Raw genomic sequence first — 22,261 nt, forward strand, 5'->3', positions numbered from 1 at the left:
ATATATATATATATATATATATATATATATATATTTATACATATATATATATATTTATACATATATATCAGAAGTGTACACTTGAGGTCACCTAATGGTACCAGGCGACAAAATTTCGCGAAGGGCAACAAAAAAAAATCCCTTTGATGCAATAAAGTCTCCCGAAAGGATGGTAATTAATTTTTATCAGCAGTTCTAGTATTTTGTTTTTTAATTCAAGAAATTTTATTCTTGAATTTTTCACTTTTCACATGTCCTTTACCACCTAACTTAGTCAATAAATATACAAACCTTCCATGTTCTACCTATTTCAGTAAATGCTTGTACACTCCACATTCAACAAGACAAAAATAAATAAAAAATAAATAAACAAAATTAAATTGAAAAAAAAAAGATATATATATAAAAACATTAAAAAAATAAAAATAAACACATTTTGTATTAAATAATAAATTTTAGCCAATTAAGTTATATTTATATGATTTGATTAATTATATTTTAAAAAAAGATACGAGAATCTTTCATGCCATTCAGCTCTATTGATTGGAGTCAATGTTATTACATTTTGCAAAGTTCCACAAATATTCGTCCAAACTTCATTAAAATTAACATCAGTTGGTCGCATTGTTGACCTAAATTCTTGATGTTTAGTAGCACTCATAACAAAGAAAACTTCTCAACTTTTGCACCATTCAAATGTAACTGCATCTATACAATTTATCTATTTAATCTAAGAAAAAAAACTATAAATAACTTCATTTGAAAAAATATGTATATATATATATATATATATATACAAAAAACTTGAAAATATATATATCATTCAAATTCATAAATGCACATTAATATATAAATATGAATAAATATATATCATTCAAATGAATATACTATGTATGCATATTTATATATTAATGTGCAAAAAAAAAGGATTTTTTCATTCTTTTTTTATCGTTATATTTAAGAAGATGCAAGTTTTAGAATATATATACATAGTATATTCATTTAAATGAAATATATGCATATTTATATATTAATGTATATTTACTATGTATGCATGCTTGCTTTTTACTTTTCTATTGTAGTATGGCATCATTAGTGACAATATGTCAACCTTAATCAGATTTTTATATTTATAGGTTTCAGTATTACATTCTGGCTCACTTATCGCTCTTTTATCTTACAACTATGTCTTACAACATTATAAAGTTTATTGTTTTAGATGGAAAATTTTTTTTAAGCTGTTATGAGATTTTCATGAACAAAAGAACGTCAACTTTTTTTACTTTATATAAAAACAGTTATTTAATGTCCTAATAAATTGTCTATTAAATTATTATAATTGCAATTAAATTATCTTATTAACTTTTGTTTTAAAGTATAGCATAAAAATTATATTTTATAACAAAAAATGTTTGGTCTTTTAAATTTAATATATTTATACTTATATGTAAACTGAATACAATACTTGTCTTATTTTTTTACTTTGATTTTATTTTACTATTTAAAAATTAACTAGTATTTGAATACGAAAAAAGAAATTTAAAATATGTTTGCAAAACAATCAGAATATAAATAAAAACAATTATTTAAATTATGTTTAAATTCTGAAGTTTTCGTGCAGCTTTGGTGAAATATCATACACTAATTCCAAAATTCTCTTCACTACAGCACCTTTATTCTCTTTCACCTGCCTCTCTATTAACGCCAACTTTGAATTAGTATCTTCAGTGATTTGCTTTTGATAATCATCTTGACCAAAACGACTTTGTTGTGTTTCTTTGAATATAGTCTCGCGCTCATTACGAAACTGCTCAATTTCTGAAATTGCTTCTTCTTTAGCTTGTTTCAACCGCTTTGTTTTCCTTTTTCTAGCATCACCCACCAAATCTGCAGCCTTTTTCTCAGCTCCCAAAAGTTGTTGAATACCGTGGGATTTTTGAGCCATATTATTCTAAATGATTAAATTAAAAATTAAGTTCAGACTTAGGATACAACATTTAGTATAAATAATTACACACTTAATTTAAATCCTAATACTTCAAAACTCTTTTTTAACTTAACAATGGCAAAGTACTATTTATTCCAGGTTCCCCAATTTATCCACTATATAGTGTTTATATATATTTATTATATATATTGCTTATATATATTTTTATATTCTGACCAATAAAAGTCTTATTTGATAGCATGATAGCAGAAAAAAATTGTATTGTTAAACTGTGAAATACTATATAAAACTTAATAAACTTTACATGTCAGTGATACGAAGATTGTTTAGAAACTAAAAAGTATTCAAGATTATAAAAAATAAATTTTTTTTTTTTTTGCAATAGGTACTTTAGGTACACCTTATTCCTTTTCAACTTACTTACACTTTGATATTTTTATTGTGCAAGTTACACAATAAAATCAATAAAAAGTTACAAGTTACACAATATAATCGATAAAAAAAATAAAAATAAACGTTTACAAAAACAATAAAAGGCTTTTAAAAAGCTTCGAAACTACGACACCCAGAGTTGTGCCGAATGCTGTTTTAACATTATAGTTCAAACCTACATTTTAGTGTGACGTCATATAAAGACATTTCTCTATTTTGTTAATCGATTAATAAATCGGTTAAAAAATTGATCTTTTTCATCTTTTTTCATCTTTAAGCAACACCGTTCACAACGCAGTTTAGTGGCCAAAATAAAAACGAAAATGCATTTTTTTTGATTTTACGAAACTACTTAAAAACTATTACTTAAAAACATTTAAATTAAGATAAATGGAACTGTCAATTAACTACATCAACAATTATTTGGCGATTTTTACCTCTCTCCCTCCTGTCAACAACTTGTCAAACTTTTAGAGCCCCCCCTCCTCTTCCATATAATTACAAGTTACCCCTGATACCTCCCCCCCCCCCCTCCTTCACCTCCAAAAATCAAATTTAAATGGAAAAAAAAGCAAAATTATTTTAAATAGACTAGATTACAACAAAAATACAGAAGTTAATTAAAGTAAAAGGTTTAGAATTAAATTAATAAGATTTTAAATTATGAACATATTTCCAGTTTATAACTACAAAAACTTTAATTAAACAAAAAAAAAATTAAAGGGTTCACAAAAGTGTTTTACACCATACACGTTTAAATTACGAACCTATTTCAAAACAATACGCCTCACTTTAACATTAGACCTAATCCAAATACACAGTAAAAATCAATTATTTTTAATAAAGTCTTAAATAATAAAAAATGCATATAAAGGATTGTATAAACCAGGGGTCGGTAATCTTCTAAAGCGGAAGTGCCCAAAGTTATAATTTACAAAGTTTTTCAGTTTTTAAAGAGCTACCAACATCTTTATTACAATATAATGTTAATATTTGTGCATGGAACTAAAGAGCCGCATCTTGGCGTTAAAAGAACAATATGAAGCTTGCGAGCCGCAGCACAGTGGGGTATTTGATCGATTTAGATAAAATACCCCACTGTATAAAATTTTTTAGGAAAGGCAAGTAGAAATCGAAGTAAAAAAAAAGGTTATTAAAAAATATATGGATGATAGAATCTTCCTCTTTTTTAACATTTTGCTATAGCGCTAATGCATAAAATAAGAACAAACCTATTATATGTTTATTTAGAGTATTTTATATTTGAACTCAAAGTAACTACTATGAAAAAGGCACTATTTAAGTAGTCGGATGATGTCAAAGGCTAAAGTTCTTCATCAGAAGACATCTCTGTTTGCTCTAAAGATTCGTCATCTGAGTCAGCAATATCAGGAAGGTTTAAATGTTTAGCTGGAAGTAGCATCTCCAAGGTTTCACATAAACAAAGTATAAGTTCAATTTTGTTACTTTTGGAATTTTCATGATGCTGCAATCGAAAAGTAGGCTAGAAACGCAGCTTTTAATTTCCGTAAATACTTAAAGAAACAAAAGTGTTTCTTTAAGGAGTTTTAAACTTGTTTTGGTTTTAAAAAAAAAAAAAAACATTTAAAAAAATTCTTTATAAAATTTAAAAAATTTATTTAAAAAAATTATATTAAAAACGAAAAGAAAACTCTCTTTTTTGAAAATAATGCAAAGAATATGCTAAAAAAATAATTTTTCAAAAATTTTACTTTTTGAGGGTGATATTAAAACTAATATTTCACACACAGACATTTTCATCTTCCAAACTATTAAAGTGCGGCCGTGGCGCTAAAAAACTAAAAACACTAAAGTGCGGCCGTGGCGCAGTGGTTAGAGCGCTTGCTTTATAAGCAGGAGATCCAGGTTCGAAACGAGCTCTGGACAAATTTTCGCGTCACGGTAAGGAAGGAGGCGTGAACTTCCTGGTTAAATGCACTTCCGCGCGTGTGCGAATGACTAAATCTTATTATAGTCTATTCGCACGTAAAAAAAAAAAAGTTTTAGTTTTTTTTATAATGAAAATTAACAATTTATAATAACTAGTTTTCGAACTAATTTTCGTTAATATAATCTAAACCGTTTATCATTCATCTTTTAATTTACAGGGTTATTCATTTTTATATGCGCGTTTATTCATTCTTATATGCGTGTTTATTCATTCTTATATGCGTGTGTATTCATTCTTATATATGCGTTTATTCGTTTTTATATGCGTGTTTATTTATTCTTATATGCGCGTTTATATCCGAGTCAACTACTCATAAAATCTCTAATATAACTTTATATTGTTGTGAAATCCTAATATCAACATTAATGTATTTGTAATAATGCGGAATTAGAACGAAGGAAATAAAGTGAAAGTCGTAAGAAGTCGAGAGCATAGAGAAGCATTAGAAGCATTAGAAGCATAGAGAAGCATAGAGAAGCATTAGAAGCATAGAGAAGCATCAATGATATATATTAACTAGATGTCTAACTTCCGAAAAAAAGTGAAGCAAATTTTTTTTGCCACCAGCATATGATTGGATAATAACTCGTTTTGCCACCAGTATCTGATTGGTTAACAGATATTACGGAAAAACGAATAGTAAAAATAAAAAAAAAACAAAAAAATATTTGTGTCAGTTAAATTAGAAAAAGTGTTTAAAAGTTAGTCGAATTGGAATGATTTTGTGAAATACTTTAGTATTGGATAATTTTATAAATGTAGGTTAAAAGTAACATCAGTTACTTTTAATTTTCTATTATAAAAAACAACTGCTAAGCTGGTAATTTAAGTTTAAAGGAAAAAGATTTTGAACCTTCGGTAGCGATTCCACGGCTTAACAAAAAACATTTGACGTTTGACAAAAAACACGTAATTTTCATAAACTTTGCTTAACCATACAAAATCTTTTTGTATGGTTAAGCCAGCGCCTTGAGGTTTTTTGCATCAGTTAGTGTTACTCAATCTCTTTCCAACCATATATAGAAAGTACTAAGCTTTGTATGGCTTCATTTATATATTACCCATATCTTGAGACCACTTTTCATAAAAAAACTTGCCGCGGGATCGTTTTTTTAAAACGAAGCTTTTGAAGGTAAGGATTCCTTAGAACTTAAACACATCTAATTCTTATGAAACTTTCCATATTTATTAAGAAAAGGACGGGGAATCTAATGGAATCTGGACGTTTTTTAACATTTATACAAAAAATTTTAGTTCTCAGTGTTTAAAAACTTCAAGGTTGATTTATATAGAAAAAAAAGTGTTTTTGAAAAACGTCCAGGTGGAAATTGCAAGTTTAGCCTTTCCTCTATTTAAAACAAGTCTTTATTTAAGTTTACCTAAAGAATTGGTACTAAGGATTTGCATATATAAATTATGTGTATATATATATACTTTTCTTCGCGTATTTAATGACGTTATATGTTTTGATTTTTGCGTTTGTTTTGGTTAAATAATGAAAATTATATTGAAAGTGAAAGTATAATTTTTAAAATTTTAATCAAATGAAAATAAATCTTTTACTTTTTCCCAGGTAAAAAGTCTGCATTCTTCAAGAAAGTTAAAATCTTGATTTTTACTATTTTAACTACAGGTTGCTCTTATTTAAACTGTTTTTTTCAAAGCAAAAACCTAAAAATAGTATTCAACAGAAGCTTACGAAAATGGAGTTGTGTAAGAAATTCTTTATTTCTTTTTATATTTGCCTCTATTTGTTTTTTGATTAAATACTATGAAATCTTGTAATAATTATTTTAATTCCTTTTTTTTAGGTGTTGACATTAACAGTAGTCTCTCCAAAATGGTTGCTCCATCTATAAGTCAAGAAAGTAAGTCAAAATTATAAATTAGGAATACTGTAGCACAAATTTTTTTCATTTTAATAATTCTATTTATTGAAACCAAAGTAATCCACCCCTTATTTTTCTTTATGTCACTTAAATTAAGTTTACTTTTAATTTTAGTCTCTGACACTGTTTTGTATTATCTAAATATTAATGGAGGCATTGTATCCCTCAAAAATCCAGATTTGGTTTTAACCAATCGCCATTTTTTACAAATTTGTAAAGAAAAAGATAAATTTAACTTGACATGGCCGAATCTTTCAGTATTTTTTACATCCTTGTTTAAATACCCTATATCTAGAGTTATGCTGTTGCATTCTTCTATTCGTTTATATACATATATTAAAAACAACTATCTAAGCGTTTTTCAACCTTCTGTTTTATTACAAAAATCGTATATAAATACAAAGTTATAATTCCCATGACAATTACAAAACAACAACAGTCATCAAAAACATAAATGAATGCGTGACTTTCATCACGTTTATCTACGTGACTTTTACCACGTATACGTAATAATTTTAATTCACCAACTTTAATAGAACATGCCCTCTTGGTGAATTAACTCATAAGTCTAATCGTTGTGGGGCTCTTATTATTCGTCCGGAGCGCGTTATCGTTTGTTCGTTGCAATCATTTCGAACTTGAACGGCATTCTCGTTATATCTTCCTTTACCGTTACCAACTTCATCTTTTGGTATATCAAGACCATCGTTAAATGAGTCTTTTTTATTATGAGAGTCCGGAATACGGCGACGCAAGTGTGAGATATGTCGTGGAAATACCCTATTTGCGGTTTCGACGTCAAACGACCAGGCATTTTGCTTCCGTACGATACCAGGTATCCAAGACCGATCACATTTTGTCTCTTGAGCTGGTTTTACCCAAACATTGTCACCTTCCTTGAATATGTTGTCTGCTTCATATTTTTCGACTTTCTTACGTGTATCGACACCTGGAATAAACGACGTTGGTTTTTGCTTAAATTGCTGCGATGGACTTTTACTACAATTTGATGAGATCGTCTCATTGTACAGTAATACTGCCAGAGCGATTGAGCAACGTGAGCGGGCGACTGTTCTTTTGATTGTTCTATGTATGCGTTCAACGATACCATTGCCTTGAGCTCGATGAGCTGCTCGATATTTTAAATCAACGTCCCATTCGTCAGCAAACCTTGTTAGCGTGTGTGAACGAAATTCATTATCCATTAGAAGGCAAACTGGCGGTCCAAATAAGGAAAATATTTCTTCCAGCTTTCCAATAATTTCAGCCGCTGTTTTGGTTACCATTTTGCGCCACACTGTATACCGTGATGGGCTGCAGTCAACCATTGATAAGTATAGTTCTGCACCTACATGCGTCACATCGAGAGCAACTCGATTCCAATTCTGCTTTACACTCAGCTGACCATGCTTCCATTTTACGGAATAAGGATCGATGGAGTTGCACTGGTTACAACTTGCAATTACTGCTGAAACCTCCTTACGTGATACATTCTGGTTGTTTCGTAAACAAAGTTGCAATGTTCGATCGACACCAAAATGACCAATTGAGTGAACTTTCCATATGTCTTTCTGTTGGATTATTCCGGCTGCACACACTGTTCTGCACCATTTTTGAGGGATTCGTGAAAGTCGATCGGCCAGATTTAGTTCAGATGGAATCTATTGTACAATAATCTTAATATCTTTTGCTATTTCCTTTATCGTATTCAGCCGTCGTTGTACTAGCAGCTGAGAAATTCCCCGAGTCTTTACGCGATATTCTTCTTTTAAAACTGCGTTTAACCATCCCACGGTGCTCTTGCTATCGCTGTATACTGTGAGTTCTTTTATATCCCATTTACTGGCTAAATTTAACCCTCGAAGTATCGAATCTAGTTCACTTATATTAATATGGTGCGTATCACTCGTTGGTCGTAGCCATGCTGCATCTTCAATAACGATTCCTCCAATTAGAAGAACTACACCCAGTCCTATGGACGATGCATCACAGTAAAGCTCAGCTTTTCCATTCACTGGTACCAGCCATTTCCCACCAACCGAGTCCTCTTTTTCCAAACGGTGAAGCAACTCATTCATTTTTTCTTTGCAATCTTCAGAAACATACTCATTCCATGGAATATTTCCAGCTAATCGTTTGATGTATGAAGCTTGTAAACGCAAACTTCCTGCCAACGGGTAATGTCCAATAAGTTTACCTAAATTGCTAAAAAGCTGTGATCGTATGACTGCATTTGAAGATTCGAATTGTACTACATTGTCCCGCTTCCACATCAATTCCCCATTTTTGTTTCGTTCGACTCTCAATCCTAAAACACGTCCTTTTTCTAGCTCTTCTGGAGGTTTACACTGCAACCCAAATTTCTCAAGATGCTTCGCTACATTTTCAGTTGTTTCTACACTTTCATCGACAAATATATCATCAATGTAATTATCACATGCTTTCTTCACAGTAGAATTCATATTGAGCACGTGACGAAGAATTGTAGTCATTATTGTTGGAGCCACGTTGATGCCAAAACACATTCTGGTGAAACAATACCGTTCCCCATTTATAATCACAGTTTGATATGGCCACAGTTTTTTGTCAATGTAAATTTGAAGGTAGACTTTCTTGAGATCAAGGATTTTTGCACTTTCAATTTTCCTCCAACGACGCAGTTTCTCTTGACAAACGTCGGCATTTGCTGTGTGACAATTTACAAATTCGTTGAGAGCTCGGAAGTCTCCCACTGGGCGTATCTTTCTACCTTTATTTTCTTGCACAACACACATGAGCGGTATCAATACTTTAGGTGGTCCCAATGCTTGCTCGTTATACGGCACAAGAATGCCAGAGTTGATCCATTCATTTATTTCTTTTCGGTAACTACTTTCATGCTTTTCGCTCATCTTGTATTCGCGGATCGTATTATTAATTGCGGGCTCTTTATTCCAGGTCCATGATGCCGTCCACTTTTTTCCGTCGAACTTTGCCGTGAAATCCTGATGTTTTCTTTCGTTGCTTTCGTTTATTTCTTTCTCTTCGTTTATTTCGTTATCTTCGTTTATTTTATTTTCTTCGTTTACTTCGTTCTTTTCGTTTACTTCGTTCTCTTCGTTTATTTCGTTCTCTTTACTTCTTATATAATTTGCCCCACATTTTGCCGTGTTTATTTCTTTCTCATTGTTTATTTCGTTCTCTTCGTTTACTTCGTACTCTTCGTTTACTTCGTTCTCTTCGTTTACTTCGTTCTCTTCGTTTACTTCGTTCTCTTCGTTTACTTCTTTCTCTTCGTTTATTTTGTTCTCTTCGTTTATTTCGTTCTTTTCGTTTATTTCGTTTTCTTTACTTATACAATTTGCGCCACATTTTTCCGTTTCACATGCTAACATTCGGACGGTACGGTTTTTATCACCATAGATTACGGCTCCTCCGAATTTTTTAATAGCATCCATTCCAAAAATCAAATCAAACCCGAATGGTTTGTCCTTTACAATTAACGAATTAACCATCCGATATATTCCATCAATTTCCAATTTAATTACCATTTCACCTAGTACTTGTACAGTTCCTCCCAAAGTTGTGATGCATTTTTCACTTTTTGAAACAAGTCCACGTGTAGATTTAGCATGAACCACTGTAATTGAGCATCCAGAATCAATTAATGCTGTTCGGAACATTCCGTTTATTTTAACTTCTAATGATGGCAACGCTGTTTCAGGGAGAATACTGGATGCCATTATTTCCAAATTCTCCCTTTTCCTTTTAAACCTTGCAATCGTTTGATGCAGTCTTTAGCTCGATGATTGTGTGAACAGTTCTTGCATTTTGCCTCGCAGTCCCGTGCATAATGTCCAAATTTCCCACAATTAAAACATGTTATTTTATTTGTTCCGGCAAAACCAGTTGTTTGGGGAAGTAGCGATGTTGCTGCAACCATCACATTATCGGAACCATCCAACTGTCGGGCTTCTTGAGTCACTCGTTCCAAAGTAACAGCAACCTCAACAGCCTTTGCAAATCTAAGTTCTTCAGATTCCAGTAATAGCCGTTTGATCGTAGCTCCATCGTTAAAGCCAGTGATAAATTGGTCGGGCATCCTGTCATCTCTATCCGTAAATTTGCATCCTTCAGCAGCTCTTGCAATCCGTCGTGAAAATTCCGTCACACTCTCGTTACTTGCTTTTTTAATTGTTGCAAATTTAAAGCGTAGTATTAACGATGACTTTGGTTTAAAAAGCTTCATAATATTTTCCTCGATCTCTTCGTAAGTCACTGAATCGTCTTCTGGGTATGCCGGCAGGCATAGATCTTCTAATAAAAAAGAATAAATCTGTGGTGGCAAACATGTTAGTGTTATCGTTTTTCTCTTTGCTTCGTCAATATCCATTGCTGCAATATATGTTCGCAGTTGACGGATAAACCGTTGATGGTTGCCATCAAATACTGGTGGCATAATAGCCGAAATAGCTTGTTGCATTCTTCTATTCGTTTATATACATATATTAAAAACAACTATCTAAGCGTTTTTCAACCTTCTGTTTTATTACAAAAATCGTATATAAATACAAAGTTATAATTCCCATGACAATTATAAAACAACAATAGTCATTAAAAACATAAATGAATGCGTGACTTTCATCACGTTTATCTACGTGACTTTTACCACGTATACGTAATAATTTTAATTCACCAACTTTAATAGAACATATGCTGATCAAGTGCCTTCAAAAGTCAAAAGATTTCATTGCAAAATTAAATTGTGCCAAAAATTTTGATTTAACAAAGTATTTTTTAAGCTCTGCTTTATCTTTTATTGGTGCTTTTCTGGATGTTGTTGGTTTGTCACCTTCTGATGCTTGTTCTACCCCAACTTCTATCCACAATAGTGAAATTGTTCCAAATCAAATTACTGTTTTTGTATCTTCTGATTTAAACTTGCAAATTGATTTTTTGCAAATGATTTTTTGTGTTCTGTTACCCCAAACTCTGTTGTATACACCTCTTTAGGAAATGATTCTGAAAATTTTCTTCTTGATGCACAAGTTAATGAAGTGAATCTGCCAGTTTCCAGTTTGGATAAAAAACTACCTATATTATCAGATGATTTGACCTATCAAATAAAAAAATACAAACAGAGAATTAATCATCTTAAATTAAAAAATAGACAAATTAATAAAAGATGTAATGAATACAAAAGAAAATATCAAGCAATCTTGTCAAAATATAATGTCAGAAATGTCAATAAAAGAGAAGTTAGAAAGGATTGTAGGATTAACCAATTGTTTAAAAAAAATTTTAGATTAGAAAAAGAAATTGATTTGGCTAGAAAACGTTCACAATCAGATCGACAAAAGGCATGGTATTTTAAGAAAAAAATTGAAAACACTGTTTCGAAAACATCTGATGAAACGAATGATTCAATCTTAATGGAGAGTTTAAATTACTTTGAAAATCTTTCAGAAGAGCTGAAGGAAAGAGTCGACTTTTTTGAAAAAAATGTAATTGATGTTTTTGAAGGAGGTAGATATAATGATGAAATTCGTTCAGTATATTATGACCTTTTAAGTAAAAATGTTTCTGTTAACAATGTTGAATCTGTTATCAGAACTGTACTACAAAAAATGGCTGGAATTTCATGTGGCACACTTCCAAAAAAATCTTTGGCTGCTGAATTTTTTAGTGAAATGAACCTTTTATCAAAAGCTCAGGTTAGAGAGGCTATATTGAATAGTACACACAATGTTCTTCATACAGATGGCACAAAGTATAATTTTAGAGAGATTGGTAGTTTTCAATTCACAACGTCATCTGGAAGCTACATGTTTGGGATAGAAGATATGTTTTCAGGCGAAGCACAATCTTATTTTGAAGAGCTAAAAATTTACTCACTGATATGTCTCAAATATTTTCTCCTGAAAAGGAAAACTATGAGGATGATCTTCGGAAGCTTATTTTTTCGTTCAAATCTTTGATGACAGATCGCACCATAGTTAATTCAAGTTTTTTTAACCAATTTAAACATTAGAGTGAAGCAATTTTGCCTTTTGTTGTTGAAAACTATGATCGACTTCCTTTAAATGAAAAATGAAAAAATTCTTAAATGCATCATGTTTTTTGTGGCTTACATGTTATCCATAATTTAGGAATATATGCAGAAAAAGCAATCATAGAATGGGAAAAAGTGGTTCAGCAGGAAGGTAGTATTCATGGTGGTTTTATAAATTCTCAAAACTCACGTACCTTTGATATTTTGTATGAACTTTCAAAACTTACAAGCTATAGACATGGCGATCAACGGAACGGGAAAGCTGATGAATGGAGGGCATTTTTGCGTAAAAAGTTTTCAAAAAATTTTATGGTTTCATTTCTGCATCATCGGTTTAACATTATATTTTTACTTGGTGGAGCAACGTATTTTCATAAAGATCATCTTAAAGAATTTGTTTTTATCATGAATCAATTAGGCATGATATTGACAACATAATTTTTCATGCTTCAACCAGAGCTCTTGGAATTTTTAATAAACTGATATCAGGACCTCTTTTTCGTATTATTGAAGAAGAAGGTCATATTTTTTCTTTGAATACCGTTTGGTCGCAAATGTTTAATTATTTTGTTTGTTGTTCTTCTGATGCATCAATAATGTTAAGTGGTTCTACATTTTTTGATGTCAAATATCTTACTAAGGATGAATTGTTTGATTGTTTGTTTTCTAACTGTAATGACCCACTTTTGGATGCCTTAACCCAAGAATGTCTTGAAGTTATATGTTGTTCGTGTTCGGTTATGATCCAGAGTTAGTTAAGAGACCAATTGCCTGGAGGGAAATATCACAATCCAGATGTTGATGTCCTTGAGGAAACTGTCCGCGTACTAACGTTGTGTCTGAATGTGACTTTGCTTCTTATGACCGCAGGTTAAAAATGAAACCTAACATGACAACAGTAGCTGCAGCTGGTGTCATCATGTTTAACAATAACAAAACAGCTGATTGGATATATGGGAAATCCCAGGAAGAATTGGCAAGGCTAGTTTTACTAGCAAGGCGAAATAGAAAAGGATATATCAGAAAGTACAGAGAAAAAAAAGCAAATATATTGCAGTACAAAATCGATGACAAGCGCAACTTAGAAAAGGAAATAAAGGAACAAAAGGCAAGCGAAGAAAAAGAGTTTTTGACTACAGAAATTGGGAAGGATGGTGGTTTAATTTTGTGTAAAGAGGATTTGGAGCAAAAGGTACTGAAAATGAAATTGTAATGAAGTTGCAAAGACAAATTAGATTTCGAAAAAAAGTACTACAGCAAAAATTTCCAGAAAAGTGGCTACAGTTAGGAGAAAAGGTAAAAGGTAAAAATTACAAAAAATTTGGTATAGAGGCATTAAAAACAAACCTGCTATCAATTTTTAAGTTTTTAAAAGATGCTCCAGAACAACGAGCAAATACAATAAAATGTTCAGTCATCAGACAGAATAATGAAAGACAAGAATTGTTGTTAACATTAAAACAAAAGGTCAGACTAGAGGGTGACACTAGATTATTAATGGAAACTAGGAAAAAAATTAGAGCAGGCGCATCAAAGGGAGGGGTTCCAAAGTTTTTAGGAAAAAGAATTAAACATAAAATGGTAGATGAAGGTGGTAAGGATGTATGGTATTCAGGGCTCGTAGTAAGTGTTTTAGATGACAATGAATTTGATGACGAATGCGAGTTTGAGATACTATATGACGGATTTGAGGATAAATACGATATTGAGTTAGTCAAAGAGTGGAGGATGAAATGTGTTGTGATAGAGGGAAAGGCTGATGGTTTTGTGGAGGGCGAAGTTCGAAAAAAACAAAAATGTTGTTAATATTGTTTTTGACAATTCAACTTCAATTTATTGCATTTATGTTTGTTATTATTATTATTCAATTTAATGTCTTTATGTTTGTAATTTGTTTGGTCATCTGGAGCGGTGTTTGCGCACCCACAATTCTTTATATGTATATTTGATTTCTGTTGGACCTCTGCAGCCATGGCAAAATACTGGTAAGTTAGCTTTCTATTTTTGCGCTGCTGTACCGTTAATATATGTATCCTTTTGTTTAGGTATTTTTCATTATATGTATATTTTTGTAGGTGCATCTACAAGCCATTATATGAATACCTGTCTTCTGTTCACCTCTGCAGCGGTGTTGATCTACCGATACGTAATTATTTGTATGTTTGTGTTTACGCACCCGTAAGTCATTATATGTATGTTTGTGTTTATGTACCCGTCAGTCATTATGTGTATGTTTGTGTTCTGTTGGACCTCTTGAGCGGTGTTGACGCACCCGTAAGTCACTATATGTATGTTTGTGTTTATGTACCCGTCAGTCATTATGTGTATGTTTGTGTTCTGTTGGACCTCTGGAGCGGTGTTGACGCACCCGTAAGTCACTATATGTATGTTTGTGTTTATGTACCCGTCAGTCATTATGATGTATGTTGTTGTGATGTTATTGTTGTGATGTTTTGTGTTGATAGACAACTTGGCTTACCTTCTCGATGGTTTCTATTGTTAAAAATGATTATTAGTTTGTTTTGTTACTGAAACTTGCTGTTTCTAATCATTCACTAAAAGCCAAGAAATAAGTTTTAGAATAAAAACATTTTTTTATGTTATTTTCATTTTTTTTATCTTAGGCGTTTTCATAGGTTCACATAAACAATCTTAAAGAGTAAGTTTCTTATTTTATACTTATTTAGTTTTAAATGCTTTTAATTTATATATTTTTAAAATGAATTAACAAAATATTTTTAACACGTTATTGTGTACCTGTGTTTCTAATAATAATATTTTTACATTTTTAGATATAATTTCTGCTGTTATACCTGCCTATTGCAGTTGTAAGTACTCCGAATTTCAGAAAGTTCGTTTGCTGTAAGTTATTTTCATTAAAAATTAAAATTTAACTTTATTGAAGAATCTTCTGTCTGTTAAATAGGTTATTCTGAATAATTTTGACAGATTTCGATGCCCTTTTGCAGTAATTTACTGAACGGTCTGTAAATTATACAATAATTTCAAAATGATGCATGATTTGGATTCCATGATTCCTTTATGCATATTTGTATGGTGTAATTATAATATAACCCCAAATTTTATTTTCCAAAACTAAGTAAATAAATGAAAACCATCAGTCTGTAAAATAGATGATTCTGATTAATCTCGTCAGATGAATAAAAATGGGACCCTTATGAAAAACTTCGAGTCAAATTTAATAACGGTTGAAAAATATCAAATTTATTCAAAGCTATATGCCCAAAATATATGCCCAGTTGGTTTGTGCAGCCTCTTTGCAGTAATTTACTGACCGGTCTGTAAATTATACAATAATTTCAAAATGATGTACTATTTGGATTCCATGGTTCCTTTATGCATATTTGTAAGGTGTTATTATAATATAACCCCAAATTTTATTTTCTAAAACTAAGTAAATAAGTGAAAACCCTCAGTCTGTAAAATAGATGATTCTGGTAAATCTCGTCCGTTGAACAGAAAAATTTTGGGGTATTTTATTTTCTTATACTTGTTGGATCACTATGGAAAATTTAAAGTCAAATGTAATAATGGTTTAAAAGTTATTCCTAAGTCAATATGACACCAAAACTAAGTAAATAAGTTATAACCCACAGTCTGTAAAATAGACAAATCTGGACAATCCCGACTGAATTAAATAAAAATATTTCGGTATTTAATTTTCTTATAGTTGGGGAATCAATATGGAAAATTTCAAGTCAAATGTAATAACGGTTCAAGAGTTATTCAAGAATCAATATGACACCAAAACTAAGTAAATAAGTAAAAACCCTCAGTCTGTAAAATAGACAGTTCTGGGCAATCCTGACAGAATTAAAAAATTTTTTTTTTTGTATTTTATTTTCTTATAGTTGTTGAATCAATATGGAAAATTTCAAGTCAAATGTAATAACGGTTCAAAAGTAATTCAAAAGTCAAAATGATCCAAAAATTTTCTCTTTTTTGGTGCCATATCACTGCAAATTTTCCATACTTAAGCTCTATACCTTTCGTCAAAAAATCATCAATTTTTGCACTACAAAAAATTCAATAACTTTGGATCCGCTTAACTTCATAGGTCGAATGACCCCTCATTTTTTAAGTCAGGTCAAGCTCTACACAATGATATAAATTATATATGCTTTTTTAAATTGTAAAAAAATCGTCTAGAATGGCTACCTTCGTAAATATCAGAAGTATATGTATTTTAAATATTTACATATGAATACCGAGACATAAAATTTATTTAGACTCATTCCAGATTATATCATATATAATATAATGTGTATATATGTATATATATATATATATATATATATATATATATGCATACATATATCTGTATACATATATATACATATATGTATATATATACATATATATATATATATATACATACATACATATATATATATATATATATATATATATATATATATATATATATATATATATATATATATATATATATATAATGTGTGTGTCTGGGATAATGTGTGTGTGTGTGTGTGTGTGTGTGTGTGTGTGTGTGTGTGTGTGTGTGTGTGTGTGTGTGTGTGTGTGTGTGTGTGTCTATTTATAAAACAAGAAAGATATATTTTTGAAAATAATGCTCTTTATTATTTAGAATAATAAATATGGTTAATAATTGCTCGGTCTACAACTGTAAAAGCAGATTTGATAAAAGTAGTTTAATTTCTTTTCACAGATTTCCTTTAAATGATGAAATTCTTTGTAAAAAATGGGCAACGGCAGCTAAATGTTTACAAATTACACCTAGTAAATATAGTAGAATCTGCAGTAAACATTTTAAATTAGAAGATTTTGAGTGCCAAGAGAATGGGAAACGTGTTCTGAAAAAAAATATTGTGCCTTCAATATTTGACTTCAATGTATCATTGAACAAAAATAACAAGCGGAATCAGCTATATAATGATGATACATCACACATTAAAAAAACAATTTGTTCTATCTCGAATAAAGAGGTAACAGAGCCTGACCCTAACCCTAACCCTGACCCTAACCCTGAAATTACAAATACTATTGAGAAAAAAATACTTAAACAAAATTCTCCAAAAAAACTATTACTTAGAAAAAAGATTAAAATATTAAAACAAAAGCTTAAACGAAAAGATAACAAAATTGCTTCACTCAGCAAAGTTATTCAAAAATTAGAAAAGAAAAAAATTATTTCCATTGATGTTGCCGAATTACTTGAGAACAACTTCTCTGGGCTGACTAGAGAACTTTTGAAATCTGAATTAAAAAATAGAGGCAAAAAAAAAGGGGTTATAGATACTCTGAAGAAGTTAAAAAATTTGCCTTAACACTGCACTTTTATTCCCCAAGAGCATATGAGTTTGTTAAATCTACATTCTCATTACCTCACTTTCAAAATGGACATCATCTGTAGATTGTTCGCCTGGGTTTTTTGGAGATGTTTTCAAATTTTTACAAAAAAAGACCTTTAAGGACTCATCATACAAAGAATGCGCATTAATATTTGATTCTATGCATATCAGGGCTGCTCTGCGGTATGATAATGTTACTAGATCATATGAAGGTTTTGCTAGTTTTGGAAACAATATTCTAGCATATGACCAAGATAAATTAGCAACAGAAGCACTTGTTTTTATGGTTGTCGGATTGAAAGGCCATTGGAAATGTCCTATAGGCTACATATTGTGTGATAAAATTTCCTCAACAGATTTAAGTTGCTTAATTAAAAATGCTTTAGATTTATGTGCTAATCATAATCTGAATGTTTGGAGTATAACATGTGATGGACTTATTTCCAACTTTAGTGCTATGAAGAATCTTGGGTGTTCATTTGGAAGTAAAATTATAGAGATACATGGTAGTTTTCCCCATCCTGAATATGATCATCCTATATATTATATCCCTGATCCTTGTCATATGCTTAAATTAGCTCGAAACGCTTTGTGTAGTATCGGTATCATTGTTGATGAACAAAATCGATATATTAAGTAGGATCATATTAAAGCATTGCATAAACTGCAAGAAGAAGAAGGATTTAAGTTTGCAAATAAACTTGGCAATTACCACATTGACTTTCACAGACATAAAATGAATGTTAAAATTGCAACTCAAATGCTAAGTGGTTCAGTTGCTGATGCTATAGAGTTTTTGATGGTTTCAGGTCATCCAACTTTTATCGATGCCCAAGGCACAATTAATTTTATTAGAACTTTAGACAAATTATTCGACTTGTTAAACTCTAAAAACTTTTTTGAAAAAGGATCTAAGAAACCATTGTTTTTGAATGAAGCTCCAAAATGGATTGAAACCATAGAAAAATCTGTAAATTACCTAGTTAACTTATCAGACCTATCTAAAATTCTTTTAATTAAACACAGAAGAAAGACATTTGTACTTGGTTTCATTGTAGCAGCCACAAATGTTAGAGATTTATCCCTTAACCTTTTATCTAGACATGAGAATCCTTTTAAATTGGCAAAAATGGTTTCAATAACAATCCAGATGCACGCCAGTTAAAATCTGCTTTGAAAAGAATTTTATTAAGAAACTCTATCATAGGATCAAAATTTAGCAACTGTCTTACTTTTGATCAAAGATCTTCTGGCTCAATCTTTTTATTAAAGTGGAGTAAAAGGAGATCTCTTGTTGAACAAAATACAATATCTAGTGAGGATTCTAACTATTTTAAAGACCTTGCTGGTCTTTCATCAGTCTCTACTTCAATTTATAAAGAAGCAATACTTGGATATATTGCAGGGTTCATTGTTAGAAAACTTTATAGTAAAATTACATGTCTGATTTGTGCCAATAGTTTAATTTCTCAGAAGACTTTGTCCACTGATCATGATTATTCTTTATTTTGCAGTTCATCATTGAAAAGTTTTATAACTTTTAAAAATCGAGGTGGTTTAATCTTTCCATCCTGTAGTGTTTTAAAGATTGTCGAAAAATGTGAGCATGTTTTTAAAGTTTTGGTGTGTGGGACAGACCCTCATAATTTAAAAATATCTTCTAGGAAAAATCTTTAAACCATTTTTGTTCACTTCATAAATCAAAATCTTGCAAATGATGCGCTGTTTACTGAACTAAATATGCATGATTTAGAACATGAGATTTTGACTGAAGACATGCATTCTTCACAGCTTTTAAAAAAATTATAGAGAAATATTTAACATTGCGTCTTTACTCATATGGTCAGTTGTACACTAGAAATGAATTGCATAAAGGAAAGATTGGATTACGCCAACCGTCCAATAAGCTTGTTTTGTTCAAAGGTTTATAAAAAATAACAATAGTAATATTTAATATTATTTGTATGCTATTTATGCCAAAAAAGAAAATTATTTCTTTAAAAAATATGATTACTGAAAATTTCTTAACTGTAACGTACTTTAATATCGGCCGTAACTTTAGTCGGAAATTGCACTTGGTTTTTCATATACTTAGATAAACCCGATTTTTAGTCATCTCTGGATAGTGTGTTTTTTTAAAACCAGACTGCTCTTTAAATTCTCTAGATTTTAAAATAGGCTTGTTTGTATTTCAACATTGAATACTTAATCTTTTTATAAATAACTTGGAAATCCTTCATCCAGTGTGTTGTTAGTGAAAAATTTGATTTTCAAAACAAGGTAAGTTTTTATTTTCGAAATTTTTTGCTTTTTGTGCTAGATAGTCATTTTTTTATTAAATTTGCATAAGGACGTATGTATCTAATTTACTTTTGTGTATTTTTTATGTAAATAAATTACCCAATTTTAAAAATAAATGCTTCCCAACGAACTTACCCACAAGTAACCGGTTATTAATACCGATAATGGGCATTTGTGGTGTTGCACAATCCAATTTAGAATAAATACAAGTTTCAACACAAGTTTCTTAAACTACTATTGTTATTTTTTTTAAATATGGTTGAATTCTAATTTCATAAAATTTGACATTTTTTTTACTTAGTTATAATGATTATAAAGTGTAGTAAATTGTGCTTAGCTTAAATGGCATAATAATTAATAAATCAATAATAATATAATTGAAATAGCTATGTCTTATTTATCGTAGATTAGTTGCTAATCTACGATAAATAAGATTTATTTAAAAATTAATACTTAGTAGTTTTTCTTTGTTTTTATTACGTTGCCTTGTTAATTATTAAATATATAAATCCCTTTTTTTTTATTTCTTTTATTATTGTTTTTTAAAATAACTTGTTTTTGTGACATGGAGAAAATAATTAAAAAGGCAAAAGACTTTGAAGATCTTCTTGGTTCCCACAAGTATAAAATACTTTCAAATGGTTTTGTGTACAATGTTTTTTTAAAACAGAACAGAAATGCTACAGAAACAGCTAAATATTTAATTCAGCAATTTAGTAAAAGTGAATGTAAAGTTTCATCATTAACACTATCAATTCTGAGAGTTAACGAAAAAATCCAGTTTTTTAAAAGACACATACATTATAGCTGGGATAGGATAGTTGTTTTTTTAAGTGAAGACTTCAAGTTTCCGCTAGCCAGGGCATCACTTCTCCCTATTCAGCCAAAGACACCTCTTTCTGTGTCTCTATTAAAGACAAGGATTAACAGAGAATGTCATTCCTGTGAAAAAAGGAAACTTTATAATAAAGCCTTACTTACTCAAAACAAAAAGCTTAGGACAGTGATCAAAACAGTAAAAAAAGAGAAAACAACAATCAGTAAGACTTTTCAAGTTAAGAGAGTAAACCAACTAATTAAAAGAACCTCACGCCGGATCTCAAAATATCAGTTGAAGGCCCAAAAATATGAAGCTGATAATATATCTTTAACAAAATCCTTGAAAAAGTTGAACCTCAAATGCAAAAGTTTGGTTAAAGAAAATAAAAGTTGTAAGAAGAAGATCCTGATATTAGAATTTACTATTTTAGATTTAGAAAAAAAACTTAGAGTTCAAGACTTAGCATTGAAAGAAAGTGATATTACCATAGACCAGCTAAACTGCGACATCAATCAAATTGAAAAGGGTTCAATTTTTACAAAAGAAAAGAAAAGTTTCAATGCCTCATTGCGTCTGGTTGTTTACCATTGTCTTGAAAGCAACGTGCCTGTAGATGCCATACCTAAAGTGATCATGTCATGTGCAAGTCTTGGTAACGTGAATTTGAAGCCTCAAGATCTCCCCAATCTGTCAACGATTGCGCAGATGTCCAGAGAAATGGGAGTAATTGCTCTGCTACAAGTGGCAGAAACAATAATAAATGCTGATGTTGTGACATTAGCATTTGATGCAACAACAATTAAGGGCATTCACATAAATCAAATTCATTTTGCTACTAAGCAACAAATCCTTACAGCCAGCATCACTGAATTACCAGGAGGCAAGGCAGAGGACTATGTAAAACACATTACTGATACCATTGAGGATTTAGCCAACACATATGTAGCATATTATAAATTAGAGATTGCTGATGTAAGGAAAAAACTAATGGGCAAAATAATGTCAACGTTGACAGACAGGGCCTCGGTTAACCATGCAGCAGTTGTGAAGCTAAACAGCATACTTGAAAAAGAGCTGTTAGAGCTAAACTGTCATCTGCATCCACTTGATGGAATAGCCAGTGAGACCAGGAAAGCACTTCAAAAGCTGAATGATACAATACCCAGTACCACTTATGGGTCAGATTGCAGAGCTGCAAATCTTTTGTACAGCATTTCAAAGTTAAGGTCAATGTTTGAATTATGTATTTGATCCAAATAATGTAAACAAACTGCATATTGTTACTTTTTTTATAAAATCAGAGTTTAATTGCTTGCTATATTTTAAATCTGCATTATTGTATTTCAGATACAAGGCCAAAGGAGATCCGCATGGTTTTAAATCCTTTCTCAAGCAAAGTGGATTATCTTGCAGTATTTTTCCAAGGTATGTTGGCAACCGATTGCACATACTGTTTTGTTCAGCTGGCATTGTATGCAGGTACTGACAATTGGTATTCAACTATCTAGTCCATGCAT

The 22,261-nt window shown here is 30.8% G+C and overlaps 6 protein-coding genes across 8 annotated transcripts in view; 2 read left to right on the forward strand and 4 right to left on the reverse strand.

The window, feature by feature from the left end:
- The window catches only part of LOC100201574 (cullin-2), an 87,293-nt gene that overhangs the window by 59,032 nt on the left and 6,000 nt on the right, over window positions 1-22,261 (reverse strand). For 2 of the 3 annotated variants that reach the window (XR_010641801.1, XM_065810226.1), the window contains exon 2: window positions 513-743. Coding sequence is in view for 1 of the 3 variants with exons in the window: in XM_065810226.1 (XP_065666298.1) it covers window positions 513-661 (149 nt within the window). In the remaining 2 variants the exon portion in view is untranslated. Of the gene's footprint in view, window positions 1-512; window positions 745-22,261 lie in introns of those variants that run through there. The other variant, XR_010641800.1, reaches the window with a different exon arrangement.
- LOC100213508 (V-type proton ATPase subunit G) lies at window positions 1,532-1,985 on the reverse strand. The gene has a single exon (XM_065810225.1). It carries the CDS (start codon window positions 1,943-1,945, stop codon window positions 1,598-1,600), a length of 348 nt encoding a protein of 115 aa, XP_065666297.1. The 5' UTR covers window positions 1,946-1,985; the 3' UTR covers window positions 1,532-1,597.
- On the reverse strand, window positions 6,802-9,963 carry LOC136086866 (uncharacterized). The gene is made up of 2 exons (XM_065809362.1): window positions 7,966-9,963; window positions 6,802-7,902 (listed from the first exon to the last, which is right to left on the reverse strand). The coding sequence occupies exons 1-2, from the start codon at window positions 9,961-9,963 to the stop codon at window positions 6,802-6,804; spliced, it is 3,099 nt and encodes a 1,032-aa protein (XP_065665434.1).
- On the reverse strand, window positions 9,963-10,703 carry LOC136086867 (uncharacterized). Its single transcript, XM_065809363.1, has one exon. The coding sequence runs from the start codon at window positions 10,701-10,703 to the stop codon at window positions 9,963-9,965; it is 741 nt and encodes a 246-aa protein (XP_065665435.1).
- Window positions 16,910-17,599, forward strand: LOC136086869 (THAP domain-containing protein 1-like). The gene has a single exon (XM_065809364.1). The coding sequence runs from the start codon at window positions 16,910-16,912 to the stop codon at window positions 17,597-17,599; it is 690 nt and encodes a 229-aa protein (XP_065665436.1).
- Window positions 20,481-22,230, forward strand: LOC136086870 (uncharacterized). Its single transcript, XM_065809365.1, has 2 exons — window positions 20,481-21,970; window positions 22,092-22,230. The coding sequence occupies exons 1-2, from the start codon at window positions 20,490-20,492 to the stop codon at window positions 22,228-22,230; spliced, it is 1,620 nt and encodes a 539-aa protein (XP_065665437.1). The 5' UTR covers window positions 20,481-20,489.

The sequence above is a fragment of the Hydra vulgaris genome, chromosome 11, assembly GCF_038396675.1.
Source record: "Hydra vulgaris chromosome 11, alternate assembly HydraT2T_AEP".
Lineage (NCBI taxonomy): Eukaryota > Metazoa > Cnidaria > Hydrozoa > Anthoathecata > Hydridae > Hydra > Hydra vulgaris.

Bases quoted from the DNA above. Each gene is read 5' to 3' on its own strand.
- LOC100213508 (XM_065810225.1), bottom strand. From the start codon at position 1,945: ATGGCTCAAAAATCCCACGGTATTCAACAACTTTTGGGAGCTGAGAAA.
- LOC136086866 (XM_065809362.1), bottom strand. From the start codon at position 9,963: ATGGCATCCAGTATTCTCCCTGAAACAGCGTTGCCATCATTAGAAGTT. The intron at 7,903-7,965 runs GTACAACGACGG...ATTGTACAATAG, and splicing joins GGGGAATTTCTCAGCTGCTA to ATTCCATCTGAACTAAATCT.
- LOC136086867 (XM_065809363.1), bottom strand. From the start codon at position 10,703: ATGCAACAAGCTATTTCGGCTATTATGCCACCAGTATTTGATGGCAAC.
- LOC136086869 (XM_065809364.1), top strand. From the start codon at position 16,910: ATGGTTAATAATTGCTCGGTCTACAACTGTAAAAGCAGATTTGATAAA.
- LOC136086870 (XM_065809365.1), top strand. From the start codon at position 20,490: ATGGAGAAAATAATTAAAAAGGCAAAAGACTTTGAAGATCTTCTTGGT. The intron at 21,971-22,091 runs GTCAATGTTTGA...ATTGTATTTCAG, and splicing joins TACAGCATTTCAAAGTTAAG to ATACAAGGCCAAAGGAGATC.